A 17,128-nucleotide genomic window follows, 5' to 3' on the forward strand; every position below is an offset into this window, starting at 1 on the left:
CTGTCAGTTCCCAATCCTCATCTCTCCTCAACCCAAGCCCAAAGTCCTAACTCGGGTCACCTAAGAGGACACGCTGCTCCGAGGTTCCTCTGGCCTCGGGAGAGGATGAGGGGAGGGAAAAGGGCAGCCCCTCGGTCCCCGCAGCCCCACCCTCTTTCCTCCGCGGAGGGATTGTCCTTGGAGGCTAGCAACGCGACCCCATTTTTCCCCATAAAAGTCCCATTTTACGAGCCAGTTTCACTGGCCCCCTCACCAAATGCTCTAAAATGAAGGAAATGTCTTTAAAGCAGTCTGGAAACGGAGTCACAACGACTGGACCTTGGTCTCCAAATTCAGCTGCAGCAGCACACACACACAAAATGCCTTTTCTGAGCAGGATTGCCCTGCCCGGCCACCCCGCCACCGGGATCTCCGACCTCGCGGCGGAGCGGAGGCCGGGTTGGCCGGAGCCGCCATTCCCCGGCTTTAGCGCCTACTTAGGCTCGGACCCAGTCCGCGCAGATCAAAGTGAGCTCGCGGCATTTTTATGAGATCAACTTCAGTGGCTCTTTACTTGTAATCAGACGCCTGGGTAGAAAATGCAAAAGGGTACAGCCCATCAATCCAAAAAGGAAAGGGAGAGAGAGAGAGAGAAGGCGTGGGGTGAAGAAATTCAGGTGACACGTAGCAAGAAGATTTGGGTCACCCACAGAAAAGACCCTTTGCCTGCAGCAAGAATGGTTTGACGGTCTGTCCCAGCCTCCAGGCCCTACCATTTCTCCCTGATTTCAGGAGCCAGGAAGCCTGACTCGCCTGTGTTCTGAAGCCTGATCCAAAAGCTTCCACACTGTGGACCTGCCATGGGGGCCGAGTGTGGCCGCTTGCATTCCCTTGACCGAGCCTGGAAGGCGCCTTCTGCTCTAGATTCGAAGTATCTCCCATTTTGCTGCTCCCCTTTCAGCAGTCTCCGTGGTTCTTCCATCACTACAGCCAGAAGTTGAGTTACAGGAAGATTTGCCAGAGATTTATCGCCTAGCCTCAAACTTGGAGAGCCTTGTTGTCATAAACAGCCATCTATTGTCTAGACTTTTATCTCCGGGTATGGATCATGCATTATTGAGGCTCAGGAGACTCAGGCCTGACTATGTGGGGTGTGTGTGCAGCCCCCCTGCCCAATAGGGGCTCCTGGTGGGTAGGTTTAGCAGGGGACGCAAATGTGCATGTGCCTTTGGAGCTAGGCAGTTTCACCTGAGTGTCCCAGGGTGGGAGCTGGAAATAGGGAAGGACTGCCTGTGCCTGGGAACATTCTGGTACATGTACTTGTGTGTTGGGTGAGAATTTGTCACGGTATGCTTTGTTTCTGGGGCATTTTAAGTGTTCCTGTCTGGGATTTTGCGGGTTTTATTAACCTGCATCCGCTTGGCCTGTTTATGTCTCTTCGAAGCAGATCATCTGGTGTTTTTCAATTTTGGGCCCATTGTGTGTGTGTGTGTGTGTGTGTGTGTGTGTGTGTGTGTGTGTTTAGCTTCTCCGAGAAAAAGGGTTTGGGTGATACCTTTCCAGTCCCTTTCCCTCGGATTCCTGCACCCACCCTAAATCACACCTCAATCTCTACCTTCACCACAGCATCTGGCCCTGCTCCACTCACTGCCAGTCCCTAGTCTCCCCAGTGGCTACCAATTTTCTGTGCCAGGCACAAAATACATCTTTACAGGATAAGGTCTGGCTATCTCTGTCTTTCCCACATTAGGGAAAAGTCCCAGCTCCTAATAAACTCCCTCCCTTCCTAGGGCTCCCTTTCCCTGGGCTGAGGGAAACCTCAGAAAGGGCTTCCCCAGTCCATTCTGTCCTTTAAAAGTACTCTCCACAGAACTCTAGAGAGTGCCAGAGAGGGCCTGCCGCTCCCTCCCTGGGACTTCCTGGCTTCAAATGTCCTTATCCTGGCCACCTCCTCAGCCCCCAGAGCCCAGGCAGTAGGAGGTTTGCCCAGATTAAATGTCCATAGGAGAGACACTTATCACCTTAGAGCTCAGGGTCAGAGGCTGTTTTTGAAAGCCAGGCTCCTTTAACACCAGCAGAAATAATCAAATCCTCCCCCTTTGTTTTTCATTATCAGAACACAGGGTGGGAGGGCTGCCGGCTGTGGAGGCCTGGGAGCTCCCCGACCACCCTCACTGCTCCTGGCTGCTCCCACCTGGGCCCCAGGCCCCACTTCAGGTTCCAGAGAGCCCTTAGGTGCCCTCAACCAGGTAGGTCAAGTGGGAGGGGGCTGATCCCAGACACTGATTTTTCAGTTCAGAAGGGTGTAGGTGACAACCAGAAGGGGTTTGTGGGGCATCAGGTTTAACCAGAAGCCTGCCATCAGGACCTCCCTCCCTTGGCTATTAGAATTCCCATGCAATAAGCAGTGATTAGGCCTAAAAAGGGCAAGGTGGACGCAGAGCAGGCAGAAACAGGAGAAGTCCTTCACAGACACCTCCACGCCATATTCTCTCTCTGCCCCACTCTCCTAGTGCTATTCTGGTACCCTGGAGGGACCGGGCCAAGGATTCCACTTCAGGCTCCTCTCTCTGGCCGCCTTTCTCCCCTGAGCCCGCCCGCTGCCCGCTGCCCGCTGCCCGGGCCGCCGCGGCGGCTCCGGAACTCGCTTTCCCTCCGGCCTGCCGGCTGCGCCGCCTCACTCCGCCTGTCTCTGCCTGACTCCTTCCATCCCTGCCTTCACACCCCGCCGCCCCCACCTCTCAGACCAACAGACATCGAATGCCCTTGTCTCTCCGTACCCAAGGCCTAGGCTCAGCCGGCTCAGCGCTCGCGGATCGCCGCCGCGCCACCGGGTCCTTGCGCTTCGCTCCCGGTCCGCCGCTGCAGCGTCCTTCCTTGCTAGTTGCCGGGTTCAACCGCTTCTCTCTCTCACTTTCCCCTTTCTCCCCCACCCCTTTCCGCCTCTGGATGTGAGAAATAAATAAATCCAAGTCCCCTGCTTCATCAGCCCTCCCCACTCTTGCTGCCTCACTTCCCCTCCTCCTTACCGAGTGTACCGCCTTGTTTTCGAAGGAAATCTGAATAGTCAGACATCTAAGCTGTACATGAACTTTTTTTTCTTTGTGACGGCTAATTTTCTCTCCAGTTCTTACGTCCCATTCCGCTTCGCGGTAGAATGAAAGGGATTTAGGAGTCTGCAGTATTGGGAAGAGGGAGTGGAGAGACGGAGCCCAGAGTTACAGACGGTGGCGAGAGATACGGAAGACGGAGAGATACCGAGAGAAAAAGAGGCACTGGGGTGGGGAGAGGGAGGGAGGGAGGGACGGAGGGAGGGGGAGGGGGCCCCAGCTGGCGGGAGCGGAGCCGGAGAGGAAAGTTTCCCCGAGTCTTCATTAGTTGACTTCTGTGTCCACTGCTTCCCCCAGCCGGCCGAGCTCACCCCCAATAAAGGAAGGAGGGGGGTCTTTATTTTTCTTTAAGGCTCCTAAGACTCCAGTGTTTACAAAACCAGAAATGCCACGGCCACGTCCCGGCAGAAAGGCTGAAATGGAGGACCGACGCCTTCCTTATAAGGTACGATGCTAACTTGACCTTCACTTTGTCTTGGCGCCCCCCGCCCACCCAGACCGCTGCAGGCTGCCAGGCAGCGCCCAGGCGACCCTGGACGCTGCCTCCCTGCTTCCTTTCTTTCTCTGTCAAATGTCTCTCCTTTTCTTTCCCCTCTCACTTCTTCCTTCCCCCTCCTCTCCTTTTCTTCCCCTTTTCCTACCCTTTCTTTTTTACTTCCTTCCTTCCTTTTTCCCCCCTGCTGTTCTTCTCTCCTCACCCCCCCCCCCCTTTCCTATCACTCATTCTTTTGATTCTTGCCTCTGGTTTCACGGCTTCCCTTGATTCTGTTTCCTGGCCTCTCTGATGCAATCTCATTCTCTCTTCTTTCCTGATCTTTTGAATCTCGGGAACAGGAAATAATATTTTCAATACTTTCCCATCCCCACCCCCACTGACCTCCATGGCCCTCACCTGGCTTCTGCCCCCTTCCAGGTATCCCTGAGGAAGAGGGTCCAGGAAAGAAGGCAAGTTTGGGATCAAAGGAGCTTCATTCTGGGCCCAGTGCCCACTTGAGGATGGCAATGAACTTGGAGGACTTTGTCTTCCTGTCACTGGCCTCACCTGCCAGGTCTCTGTGACCCCAGGGGTCTTGAACTGAGGGTGAAGCTCTTGTTTGGGAGGGTTATGGGGAGAGCAGAGACCACTGCTCTTGAGACTTAGGGGAAGGTTTAAGGAGTAAATTGCTGTTTGCCTTTCTCTGAGCTTTCAGCCTGTAAAATCCTAGATATTTCACTTAAGGCATTTGGGGAGGGAATTTAGAGAAATAGGGATTTGGATATTCCCACAGACATAAAGATAGAAAAGAGATAGATTATTCAGGCCTCTCTGCTTTGCCTCTTGTTGCCTCCCAGGCTCCAACAAAGCCTCCAACATTAACTGTAATCATATCTTGTGTGGCTATAAAATAAATGATATTATGGACACCCCTATAATTATCTATTATTTGCTTACTTGTGATAATTACAATACTGGATGAGGCAGATCTATGCAGACAAAGTAAAGCCAAGGAAATATGCTGAAAAATGAAAGTGAGACTGTCCTTTCTTGAGTATGTTTCAGAATCTGTAAACTTGCCAAGGACCTCCGTGGTTTAGGAGTAGCCATCTTGTAGGGGATGGGTCATACTGGGAGACCCTACCACCTCCTTTTCTCCTTATACCCCCCTCTGCACAGACACCAGAGAGGATCAGACCATCAAAAGGAAATGCTTTCTCTCTCCCCCTACAATTATCCGGATAATTGCTTGAATCCTTCCTGGAATACTGCTGGGTAGTCAGGTTGAGATTTCACCAGGAAGTGCAAGGGACAGGGATTCCAAATGGGGGAAGCTGAGAGAGCCTGCGTTCTTACATTCCTAGACTTTATAGTTCTGTCTAGTGTTACACTGTTTCTTCAGGCAAAGATCTTTGTTTGCCTTCAGTCATATTTCTCCCCTCCCCCTCCCTTTCTCTCTCTCCACCTCCCCCTTTTGGTCCCGTTAAAGTAGATTCAGATCGCTCTCTGCTCTTAATAGATGACTATAAAAGTAAAATTAATTCCCCCCTGCCTACTAATATCAATATCTCTCTGTTCAGTGTCCACATTGGTAAGAATAAACAGAATTAAGTGCTGCAACCCAAACCAGCAATTACATCCAAGGGTTTTTTTTTGGGGGGGAGGGGAATGTTTTGTTGCTGTTTTTGTTTGTTTTTTTGTTTTCCTTTGGGCTTATCTAGGGGTGTTTACTCTGCTGAGAGATAAGCAGGGGTATCTGTATTATTATTTTTACAAGCTCACTGGGGCCTGAGCCAGTATCAACTTGGTAGAAAAAGCAAGCTTGAAGCCAGAGAGCGAGCCTAAGGAGGGAAGAGAGCGCCAGACGGAGATGAAAAAGGACCACGCAGAGAAATGCGGGGAAAGGAGAAAGCGGCAGGTTCCTGAACAAACGTGGTGGAGGGCAAGACAGGCACTCATGGACAGAGGTTTATGTATCTTTATTTTTTTTTCTAATTTTTTAAAATTTGAGGCTTGATTTTAAAAAGGGAAAACTCAAGGAGGGGGAGGGGAGAGGGAATTATTCGAGTTACAGCGTTTCAGCCCTAGAAGGGAAAATCCCTGGATACACCGGATCCTCGGTGGTCTCTCTCGGACCACCTCCTCGATCCTCGGTGCTACACGGCTCTGGTTCCTACATCGCTCCGGCTCCGACCTGCTGCTGCCCCACAGACCCTTGGGCTGGGCCCTCGAAGTCCCCCCTCACGGCCACCAGGGCTTCCTTGCTCTTCTTATCATCTCCATCTTTATGACGAGGCTTGTTAACAAGACCAGCGAGCTGGCCACATACATCTATCTCGGCTGCTCAGGCAGGCTCAGCCAAGCAGCGGAGGGTGTGGGGAGTGGGGAGGCACTAATTAATTGATTCCCTTGGACAGTAAAATATGGCCGAATCTACACGGAACCCATTGACTCATAAACAATATCTCTGCTGGGTGTGAGTGTGTGGTCTCTCAAAGAATGTTTCCATAGGTATGTGTCAGATAGTCCCGGATTTTTAGCTACTAAAGAAGGACCCAAGTGGACCTAATTTTTAGGGGACCAAATCAGAATTTGCTCAGCCCCCCAAAATGCTTTAAGTTATCACTGCCTCTGGAAAAGCACTGGGAGTGGGTTTTGTTGAGAAAAACTTGGGTTATGGGATAAAATTTCCTGGTGGTTTGGATAGACCTGGCCAAGATTGAGGTTGGAAACTGGAGTCCAGAAGCTGGGCAGGCCAGAGTCCTCTTCCTGGTTGGCTGGGCAGAGTGGGGCTGCTATGGGATTAGAGAGGAGCATAGAAGACAAGGTCTGGTCTTTACTTCATACTGCTTCCTAGACTTGAATTTTGAAAGTAAATTTTTAAAAAGTTAATTCTCACCCTTCAAGGAGCCCTTGTATGGCCAGCATACACTCGGAACCTGTCTGTTACACACCTCTCCTGGCTGCTGCACTCTGGCAAACCAGAGTAACTGGATATTTACAGTCGGTCCAGAAGAACAAATGCTAAGATAGAAGGGATAAAGTAATTAGACAATGCTAATTCCATGCAGGCATGATTGTGCAGTTAGACCCTGCTGCAAACAGGACTTAGGGCTCAAAATATAGACCCTGACCTCAAACAAGAGAGGCAACAGTTAAACAGAGACAGGAGACCACTGATATAAATAATCCGTGTAGATGTAGAGGGGGTTTTGAAAAGACAAATAATAGAAAGTTCAGAAGGATAGAAAAGAGCTTCTGCTGATGGGGAATGTCATTGCTAATGCTTGGGCTTCCTCCTGATACTGTTTTTAATATTGGCAGAGAAGTGTGTACTATAAATACAATACTATGTGAACCCAAAGTATGTACTTCAATGTATTTGGTACACATACAACATGTATGCAAATGTAATTCACAGAATATATTTTTCATGTACTCAGTTGGTATGCACTTTGTGTATATATAATAACATGATATATTTCCATGAAGTTTTAAAATGTGGATATCTTAATAATAAGATATACTATTAGTATCTAGTATTATAATTATTATCTGGATGCATTGTCCATGTACTGATTTTATATGGCTTTTACAGTGTATATACTCATGTATCTAAGTTGGTGCAGGACTGTACTGTAAATGAATTTTTATACATGTAAATGAATTTTTATATATGATGGATATACATGCTATATGTAATCTTTTTTCAGGAGGTGGCTTTCCCATACAATAGATGAGTGCCTACATTTGTATATTTTCTAGAGAAATATATTTTTCATTGCCAGAATGTACATGTAATATAGATCTCTGTGCATTTTAGACTGTTTCAATATGTTGGTTATGTGGGCAGTATGTCCAGGTGTACATTTTGTGGAACATCTTTTCCCTGCTCCGAATGTGGACTATCTTTCACAGGGAGCTTTTCTAGCAAGAACTGCCAGTGAGTTCCATCCGCACAGACCGGTCCTTGAAGTTCTCCACTCCATATCATGAAAATTGACAAACCAAAGGCTTGTCTCGGAGTACCAACGAAGCGACTCACGCTCAGAGAGGTCACCCCCAGGCAACAGGCTGGGTCGCACTGCCTAAAGGTTCTCTGTGTTCCAAGCCTCGGGTGCCAGGCTCCTGCGGGGCGGCACAGGCTTTATTTAGGAGCCTGAGGCAGATCCGCCGGCGGTAAAGAGCCCGGCAGGAGGGCCGGCCGCCGCCGTGCGGACGCCGCGTGCCCAGCAGAAGGAGGCCATTTGGGAGAAAGGCCTGGTTCCCGCAGCCTGGCAGCGTCTGGGACTCAGGCTGCTCTTTGAGGTCACCCACAAACCCACGGAGCGTCTCCCCGGGCTGGGGCTCGGGGCTGATCAGCTGGGCGGGTCCGGGTCTTGGCGGTCTCCGCGGCTCCGGCCAGCAGGGGTCATCCCGTCATTCGCGGGGGCCGGCGGCCCTCGGGCGGCGACTGGCGCTGTTGGTTGGGCTGGCAGCTACATGGGGCGGCGGGGCCGGGGCTGGGAGGCGCACCGTATTTCCTCTCTGGGATCCCGGGCGCCCCGGATCCGAGGTCGGGTTAGGCTCTCGGGGAACTGGACCGAGGTCCCGGAGCCCTGTCCGCCGGGCCGGGGCACGGAGCGCTCCGGGCTCGGGCTGGGGAGCGAGCGGCCAGGCGCCCGTGTCGGCCACCAGCGGCCGGCGGGGCTTTGTCTCGCTTGGAGCGGCGATCGCTAGCTCGGCGCCGGGCTGCCGTGGTACGGGGCGTTCGGTGGCGGCGGGCCTGAGACGCACGCTTCCCCGCGGAAAATCGGCAGCTCCTTCTCGACGGAGGCAGACACTGTAGGGCGCCCGGTCGGGCCAAACACTCGGCTTATACGCGGCGGTGGGGTCCTCGGCCTGCAGCCCACCTCGCGCTTAATTACGCTGGGACATTCGGCGCCTCCGTGTCCCCGCCGCACACAGAGGGTTGGGGGCTCCAGTATGCGTTTCTCACACGGGTCGGGGGCCTACAGTCCTCTCCTACTTTCCGGGTAATGGTAGGGAGGATGGGCGGAAGCTCTGTCCGGTCCGGAACCCAAGGTCCCGGGGGTTTGCTTTGTTCGAAGATGGGGCCGGCGGTCCCTGCTTGACTCTGGGTCTGTGCCATCGATCTCGCCGGGTTTCCGGCTGAATTAGCATCCGCAGAACCAGGGCTGCCGGGCCCATCTCCCGTCCGTTTGTCCGTTCGATAGTGGCTTAAAATACCCTAGCTGCGTCTACGCAGCGCAGAGTGGAGTAGAACTGGGTGATAATCAGGGCCCAATACATAACTTATTTGAGTGGTATAAACTTATACATACACAACAGTGAAATTATTTTTTACCTGAGTTATCCAGATAACTCTCCCCTTTTCCTGTCCCTCAAGACCCAATTACAGACACAGGATGCTTTGTCTTAAATCAGTGGAGTAAATTGTAGTTTGAAGGCTTAAACCAGACAAACAATTGCAAAATAGATGCAGTCTTTGCCCAGATACAGAGCTCAACTGCACCCTGGGTTATTTAGGTTGCAGCTCCAACCATGACCTTCTGTTTGTCCAGGAGAGCCAAGGACTTGTTATTTAGCCATTGGGAAGAGGTTATAGTGTTTTTTTCTTCCCTGACAGCTTCCTCAGTTATTGAGTCTCGGGGCCTGCATAGACAACACATAACAAGGAAACTTTTCTCTCAGATCTGCACTGTCTCTGGGGATAAATCAAGGGAATAAGTTGAAGGTCAGTAATTCCTGACCTCCCTTCTTTCCTATTTAGCCAGAAATGCTTTCTCTGTTAACTTCCTGTATAGATGTGGCTTAAGAAGAGGGTAGTCTCTTTGGATTTAGGACCCCCACCCCCCACCCTTTATTTAGACCTAAGAGCAGCAATCCAGTCCCTGCCCCCACCCAGCTCAAGGCTTCCAGAAGCTGTCCAGCCCCCACCCTCCAAACTCTGTGGGCCCTTTATATGAGTACCCCCAAAGTTTGAGATCTCCTTTCTGCCTAAACCCCTCAGATGCACACTCAGCAGGGGATTGGGGCAAAGGGAGGATGGGATTTGGTCTGAATTTGGTACTTTTTCTAGTTGCAGGAGTAAGAAAAGGAGGCGAGAAAGAGAAAGAAAGATTTCAGGGTAGGAAGCCTGGCTCAGGAGGCTGAACTCTGTGGGGGGTGCTTGCCATTCTGGAGCAGGCCTAGGAGGGTGGAGGGGGAATGTGGAGAAGACTCGTGACTGGAGCCTGGCTGTAAGAAAGGGAAACTTGGGGACCAGAGGTTCATGGGTGGTGGAGGCAGAGGGAGGGTGTTCCTTCATCCATAAGGAAGGAGTGAGGTAGAGGTGCAGAGGACTCGTGGGCCCAGCTGGGACTAGACTCTGGCCCAGACCAGAGCCCCTCTCTAGCATGACCTGAAGGGGACCACTGCTGACAGGGATGGAGCGTATATCACAGGCTTCAATCAGTCTTTAGTACCCTGTCCAGTCATCTGACAGTGCCCCAGATGTGCTCTCACAGTGAATCCACAGAGCTAGAAACATACAGCTGAAGGGTGGACCTACCAGCCCCTGCCCTATACCCCATGGCACTCTCACCATCCCATCTCCTACCCTGGCTTCACTCCTGGGAGTTCCTGCAGCTCAGACTTTGTTTCTGTGGTCCCACAGGTAGTGTCAGCCTCCCCCAGGCTGTCCACATGATTTGTACAACCCTGCGACTCCTCAGATATCACTCTCCTCCCCACTCATCTACCATCCCTCAGTTTTCTTTCTGCTAGTAATTGCTTGGGACTGGAGATGGCAGCTCATCAACAGATCTTGGTTGCTCGTATATTTTTGTTGCCCATGCAACCACTCTTCCTTTATTATTGTAGGTTTATTATTTTTATTACTCATCTGAGCTGGAGAAAATAAAGTGGGTGAACAGCTAGGAGGTTGGGGATCCCATTCTTTCTGGGCAGAAGAGACCATGTGTAGGGAGCCAGTTTAAAATTTTTTCTCTCAAAAAATCACATCATCATACCATCATGTTTTTAATTATTATTAATATGATGAAGCAACTCTGTACAAGGATGATATAAAGGGAAAACGTGCTAGAGACAGACATCCGCATAGGAGGGCACACTACAGAGAGCTGGGGAAGGAGGGAAAAAGGGCATCTACCCACAAGGGTCACTCTAGGTACTAGCAACAGACACAGAGGAGGACACAGAGTAACAGAGACGCTCACAGAAGTTTAAAGAGACAGGAAGAGAATATTGCATATCTTTGTTCCCCCACCCCTGTTGGAGTGTTCTGGTCTCTCTTCTCTATTAAGCTGTAAGAGTCAGGCTGGAGTGGTGGAGCTCAAACCCAGCACCCCAGAGCCCAAGAGGTCACAGGAGAGGCTCAATGAAGGGGTAGATGGGTGACCTGGCAAAGAGGGGAGCGCCTCACTCCCAGGTCCAGCCCACAGGGGAGTGCGAAGACAAGCTGGAAGCCTAGTGATTTTTGCAAATTTGTACATAGGTTACTGTTGGTGGGGAAATGTGTCAGGTGCCCAGTGGGGGATGGGGGTATGTGATTGTACAGGCTACTCTGCAGGGCTGAATTTGGGGTTATGAGTCTGCCCGCTTGCAAATACAGTCAGGAGAATGGTGTAGGCCCAATGGTGTACTGGGCAGCTGTGCCTGTTTGTCCATGCTGCTGGCTGTACAATCTTGTGCAGGGCCTTGAAGCTGGTGGCAGAGTGGGGGGCCCTGTGGATTGCCTTTCCAGGATGTGGAAGGAGAGACTCTGCCCAGGTGGGAAGAACTCCAAGCAAGCAGGCCAGTTTCACACTGTCCAGGCTGGGTTTAACTCCCATGATTTCCCCCCACCCCACCCGGCTTCTCATTCTCTGCCTCCTGTCAAGGCTGGGTCAGCAGATGGGAGGTTGAGGGACTCTCACCAACAGGAATAACAATGAGTGCAAGAAGGCAGGCCAGCTCCCTCACTGCTTCTCTTTCCGAAGCTCAGCCTGGCATCTACCCAGATGGGGGTGGGGCCGCGGCGGAAGGGGGCTATGAATAAAAGGCTCTCGGTGGCTGAAGCCACCCTCTGGCCTACAGTGGGTTTTGGGGATGTGCCCTTCCCTCTCCTCTGGTCCTCCTAACCCGTGGCTCCTCGGCCTGTGGGCGGAGGCACCGGATCTTCAGACAAAAGGCGGAGGTTGGGGAGCGGGTGGAGTGAGGGGTGGGTAAGAGAGAAAGGAGTTGGGTGGGGGGCTGCAGCGCCCACCTCCTTCATTGTCACCAGCCTGGGAAACCCGGGCTGAGCGGGGGGCCTCTGCGGCCGGTAGCCCCTTTTAGGGGCGGATTCTCCTCCCGCCTCGTAAATTATCCTGGTCCAGCCTCCGGCCGGCCGGCCGTGACCATGAACGCCAGCGGGAAGAGAGGATCTGCTGCGGCTGCCAGAAACTCTCTCGGCCAATCAATGCTGCGCTTCGCAGCTCCTTTTACAGCCTCCCGGGTTTCCCAAAGAGCCAAGTGGGGGTCCCTGGGGTGGCTACTGAACCTGAGACTGCGTCTGCTCAGCTCTCAATTCCCCTCTTGCGGCTTCCGGTCCGCAGCCGCCTGGACGGCAGGGAGAGTGGATGGCAGCACACCTGTCAGCGGATGGGTGCAGGGGCCTCGGTGCAGGGGGCTGAGGACCAGGAGCACGGTTGGTGCGTTCGTTCGGGTAGCCTGCTCTAAAGGGGACCTAAGGCTGATGATCGCCCCGTCCACAGCCGGCTCGGCAAAATGCGCATGCCTTCTCATGCCTTTGCCTGCTCCGTGTCCAGGCCTGGAGGACCCAGGCCCCAGCGGACTTGGGCGCTGCTGACCATTCTGTTCTCTCAAACCACACTTCCTCCTGTTTCCCCACTTCCTCCTGCCCTCCCAGAGTCCCCCTGACCCCATTCCCAATCTCTGCTGATACTCCACTCTCGCTCTCTCCTCTTGGCCAGTCCTAACCCAACAACTGCAAGCTCTGAGAGCACTGGCCCCACTGTCCCCACCCTGGCCTCCTCCTGCAGGCAGACTGACCAAAGACCATGGAAGGAAAGTGGTGGGAGGGGCGTCTTAGTCACCTTGCCTCCAGATCCTCAGCCCAAAGCCCCCATCCCGGGGGGTCAAACTGGCCTCTCCCCAGGGCCTCAGCCTTCCCTTCCCCTACCCCCTACCTGCAGCTGTGGGCTTCTCTCCCTGGCTGGGTTCTTCCCTTGTCTCTGGGACTTGGCAGAGTCTGCTGGGGGTGTGTGGGAGGGAACCACGAACAAAAGAGACAAGAGGATGTCCAGGGAGGACCTGCAAGAGACGCCTGGCATTCTAAGCGGGGACTGTGTCCCAGACAGCACCCCCTCTTGCTGTCCACCAGAGACAGGCTCAGTCTGGGGCTGGCACCAGTGTCTTGGCCCCCTAAAAGAAGGAGAGAGCTTGCTCCCTCAACAGAAGTCTTTTCTTTTTCATTCTGCGGTTCTGAAACCAGATCTTGACCTGCTGGTCACTAAGATTCAAGCGGTCTGAGAGTTCCCTCCGGCGCTGCCGTGTGATGAACTCGTTCACCAGAAACTCGCCCTCCAGCTCCGCCAGCTGCAACTTCGAATAGGGCTTGCGCTTCTTCCGTGAGCGGCTGTGGATCGGGTACCAGGGTGCTCCTGGGTGGAGACGAACCAGCAGGGTTCACCAGAGGACCAAGAGATGACGAGCCCCATACCCTTGGTCCTTGCCAAGCCCCTTCACCTTGGCCTAACAACCCACGCGAGGCTCTTCCTCTCCTGTTTTGCAGACTCCCATCCCCACCAAATCCTCCGCCTTCATCAATCTCTTCTTCCCCTTTCACTCTTTTCTCCTGGCCTCCCCAACCCTACTTCTCAGTGCCAAATCCCAGAACCTTCTAGATTCTTATCCTCTCACTTCTCCTCAAACCTTTTCTCCAGGATATCCTGGCCCCTTCCTCTCACATTCTCCAGAATGGAGTCCCTAATCAGTTAGAACAGACAAGAGCTAGTGACAAGAGTAAACCATAGCCACTGGCCTTTCTTAAAAAAAAGTAGGGAATGGGGCCCTTTGGGAAGGTGGAAAGAGAGGCCCTGGGCAGGCAGGAATCATGCTCTGGGTCCCCAGGCCCCAGGCCTGGAAAAGTCTGTCAGAATCCCCCCGTCTCCGGAGCTCCCTGCCCCCTCCGGCTGCAAACCAAGCAAAAAGGGAATCTCCCTAGTTCTTTTATGGGGATATTTACATGTTTATAGGGCTCCCCCCCAATTCTTCTTCTTCTTTTTTTTTTTTTTAAAGAAACGCTTCCTCACCGCACAGTCTGTCACCCTAGGCGGCCCTAGCTCAGTCCTACACTGCCCGCCCGAGTGAGATGTCCCGTCCGGAGTGGGCCGAGGTCCTTACCGCTGGCCGCGAGCCCGCCACCGGGGTTTAGAGGCGATACCAAGCTTCCGGGGTCGCCCGCGCCGGCGCCCTTGTTGCCCTCGTTGAGCAGGGACGAACTGGAGTCGGATTCCAGCGACTGGCACGAGGGCGGGTCGTGCGGGGGCCCCGCGCCGCCGTCGCCACCGCCTGCCGCGTAGTCGTACTTGAAACCGAGCGCTGGCGGCCCCGACGGCTCCAGCGGCAGCAGCGCTGCCCCGGGCCCGACTCCTGGGCCGGGATCGCGCCCGCGCTCCTCACGCTTCAGGCCCCCGCCGCCCTCGGCGCACGGCTCGCGGTAGTAACCCTTGCTGTCCTCCACGCGCGCCAGCTCGCACGTGCGGCCGAAAGGAGGGTTGAGAGACACCGGGCTGCCGAGGTAGGGCTGCGGGTAGCCATTGCACGGCTCCGCCGACGGCCAGGGCAGCGAGCACACGTTGTCGCGGCGCGGGTAGGACAGCGAAGGCAGCCCGGGCAGCTGCGCCCCGGACGCGCGGAAGTTGGGAAAGTAGAAGGTGTCTCCCGTGTGGATGTTCACCAGCGGCCCCACAAACCCGGGATTCAGGAGATTATGCTCGCCCATTTCCGCGGGGCCCGACCGGCAGCTTCTACTTTATTGCTATCTGACATTAAACATAGTTAAACCTGCACCGGCCACCCATTGGCCGTCAGGCTCACGTGGGCGCCGCCGCCAGGGGGATGGGTGGGGACAGAGAATCCCCCCACCCTGCACCAACTCCAACTTCCCCCTTCCCCAGTAGAGGCGGGTGAGAGTGAACGAACCGCGGGGGCAGATTTATTCGCTGACTTCTGGTTTTTTAAAAAAATCATATAAAACCTAAGGCAGAGATCGAGGTAATCGCCCGACACGAGGAAGAGGAAAAAAGCCACACCAAAAATACCCTCACACGCTTCTGCAACCTGAACAAGAACCACAGCCCCCCCAGATGTACTATCTTCTGGCCAGCAGCTGGCCAGAGCACAGCCTGTCCCTCTTTAATTAGCTCCTTTATTAACTAAAACCGTTGGAATTTACAATATATCCTCAATAAATTACTATTAGATATTGTGTCATATAAAGTTTACTGGCTGTTTAAGGAGACGGATGAGCCCTTTGGCTCGGGGTTTATTTACAGTAGAGGCGAAGTGGGGGTAAAGACAGGTTTTCCTGCAGCTGTCTCTTCCAGCCCTATCGCTGCCGGCTTCTTTTCCTCGGCTCTTTCTCCTCAGGAATTTGGGGAGACACGTGGGGTCCTCTCCTCCACGAGGTGCTCAGGGAGGATTACTAATGCCAGGTCTTCCCCACTCTCTACCTGGGAGCCACCCAGCCTCACATCTTCATTCACTGTTAGAGGAAGAATAACAGAAGAGAGACAGAAGAAGCAGAATAAGGACTCTCCCAGCTCAATGAGGACTTCCCCATCTGCTCTTGAAAACTCAGGGGGCTGAACTACTCTTCCCCATGACTTCTGTGGGTCAGAGGGGTTTCTGGGGGGGCTGTCCTCTTGGAGTCTGCAGCAAGAGACTCTGGGCTCCCAGCAGGGTTTGGCTGGCCGGAGAGGCCCCTGATTCCCACTGTGGAGGAAACACTCACACCCTAGAACGAGCCTAGCCTACTGCTGGGACCACAGATAACAGTGTCCAGCCCAGTAGGTGTGCTGGGAGTGAGGGAAGGAACACCAGAGAATTATCTTCTTGGGATTTAAAATTATATGTATGGTGCTAACCCCAACAGCTCTTTTTGCAGAAGGCTGAGAACCTTATGCAAACCATTGGCAAAATTAATGGACATCTGGAAGCCACAATCTAACTTCAACCAAGTCCACAGACACACAGTCAAGCAGATTAAAATGAAAAGGGAAACAAACCTTCCCTTCGAAACAAGGTATATTCTATTGGAATCTAGTAGACATAATACTCAGATTTCTATGCTATTATTTTGGGTTCTTTTGAGCCAAAGCTCAAAGCATTGCTTCAAGTAATACCAGGTGGGATTAATAGTCCAGCAAAAGCCTAAATATGAGAATACACCAGATTTAGAGAAAACTAGAGAGATGACAGAGTATGGGAGAAAGAAACCCACGTGGGTGAAAGTTAATATCTGAGAATGAGCAGAAGCCACAAAAGCAGACCTAAGCAGAAGATTCTCATCTCCCTCTTTTTCTCTATTCTGCAGGACACGGCAGAGAGAATGCAGATTCTTTGAATTCCAGAGCTTCTCGAGCAATTTCATATCCCAAACCATAGCTGCTCACTCCGACAGAAATGTGTCCGCGCGGGCGTCTCCCTGCCCGGCACAGCTCGCAGCTCTTAGCTCGGTACCCTCCGCTCTCACCCCGCTTCCTCTTCCCCGCCCTGGCCAGCTAGGCGGCCTGGCCAGGTCCCTTCTGCCCCCAGGAGCCCACCCCACGCCGGGCCCACTTGCCGGAACCGAGGTCAAGCGGTGGGATGTCAGCCCCGCGCAGTCAACTCCAGTCAGAACCGCGACAGTCGGGGAGGCGAGGAGCGAGCAGAATTGAACTGGCCTTTTTGTGCCTAATTGATTAAGGGGCTGTGTGACTGCACAGAGGAGCATCCCTCAGCTGCGAATTCCGCATCACAGCATCTCCAATATCTTATTTATGCCCTCTTTTCAAGATGCATTAATAAGCGTTACTGAATATTTAATTAAATTTATTTGGGGGTTATTTTAGGTCATAAAGATAAACAAGGTGTGACTTTAATATTGTTGCTGTTTTCAATCAGAACATTGCGCCGGCGGCGAGGTCTCCAGGCCTCCAGGCCTCGCTCTCAGCCGCTATTGTTGGTGTGGGGGACGCCGACCTGAGCTTTGCGGGATAATCACTAGTCCTTGATGGGGTGGAGGCTTCTCCCCATTCTCTTTTCCCTTCCCAGATGACTCCAGGCTCCTAGAAGGGGGGTGCAAGGAGAAAGGTCTTAGGCTTTCCCCAACCCTCCCTAGCTCGAAAATCTCAAGCTCAAGCCCGGAGCTCGCTGTCCTCCGGGCCAGGCAGCTGAGCACGCGGAGCAGCGGCCACAGGGCGGCAGATGAAACGCCGCGGAAATGAGGATGCAAGTGAGGACTTCCTTCTTCCAGACATGCAGTTTCTCTTAATCCGATTTGGTCCCATCCAAAAAAAAAAAAAAAAAGCCACCA

At 53.0% G+C, this 17,128-nt stretch overlaps 1 protein-coding gene and 1 long non-coding RNA gene across 2 annotated transcripts; one reads left to right on the forward strand and one right to left on the reverse strand.

The window, feature by feature from the left end:
• The first annotated feature begins 3,309 nt into the window (after nucleotides 1–3,309).
• On the forward strand, nucleotides 3,310–7,386 carry LOC138435733 (uncharacterized). Its single transcript, XR_011255211.1, has 2 exons — nucleotides 3,310–3,534; nucleotides 5,342–7,386. It is a non-coding gene; the product is annotated as an uncharacterized lncRNA (long non-coding RNA).
• Nucleotides 7,387–12,972: 5,586 nt separating this feature from the next.
• On the reverse strand, nucleotides 12,973–14,554 carry HOXC12 (homeobox C12). Its single transcript, XM_069586368.1, has 2 exons — nucleotides 13,954–14,554; nucleotides 12,973–13,211 (listed from the first exon to the last, which is right to left on the reverse strand). Exons 1-2 carry the CDS (start codon nucleotides 14,552–14,554, stop codon nucleotides 12,973–12,975), a joined length of 840 nt encoding a protein of 279 aa, XP_069442469.1.
• Nucleotides 14,555–17,128: the final 2,574 nt, after the last annotated feature.

This window comes from Ovis canadensis, chromosome 3 (assembly GCF_042477335.2).
Source record: "Ovis canadensis isolate MfBH-ARS-UI-01 breed Bighorn chromosome 3, ARS-UI_OviCan_v2, whole genome shotgun sequence".
Lineage (NCBI taxonomy): Eukaryota > Metazoa > Chordata > Mammalia > Artiodactyla > Bovidae > Ovis > Ovis canadensis.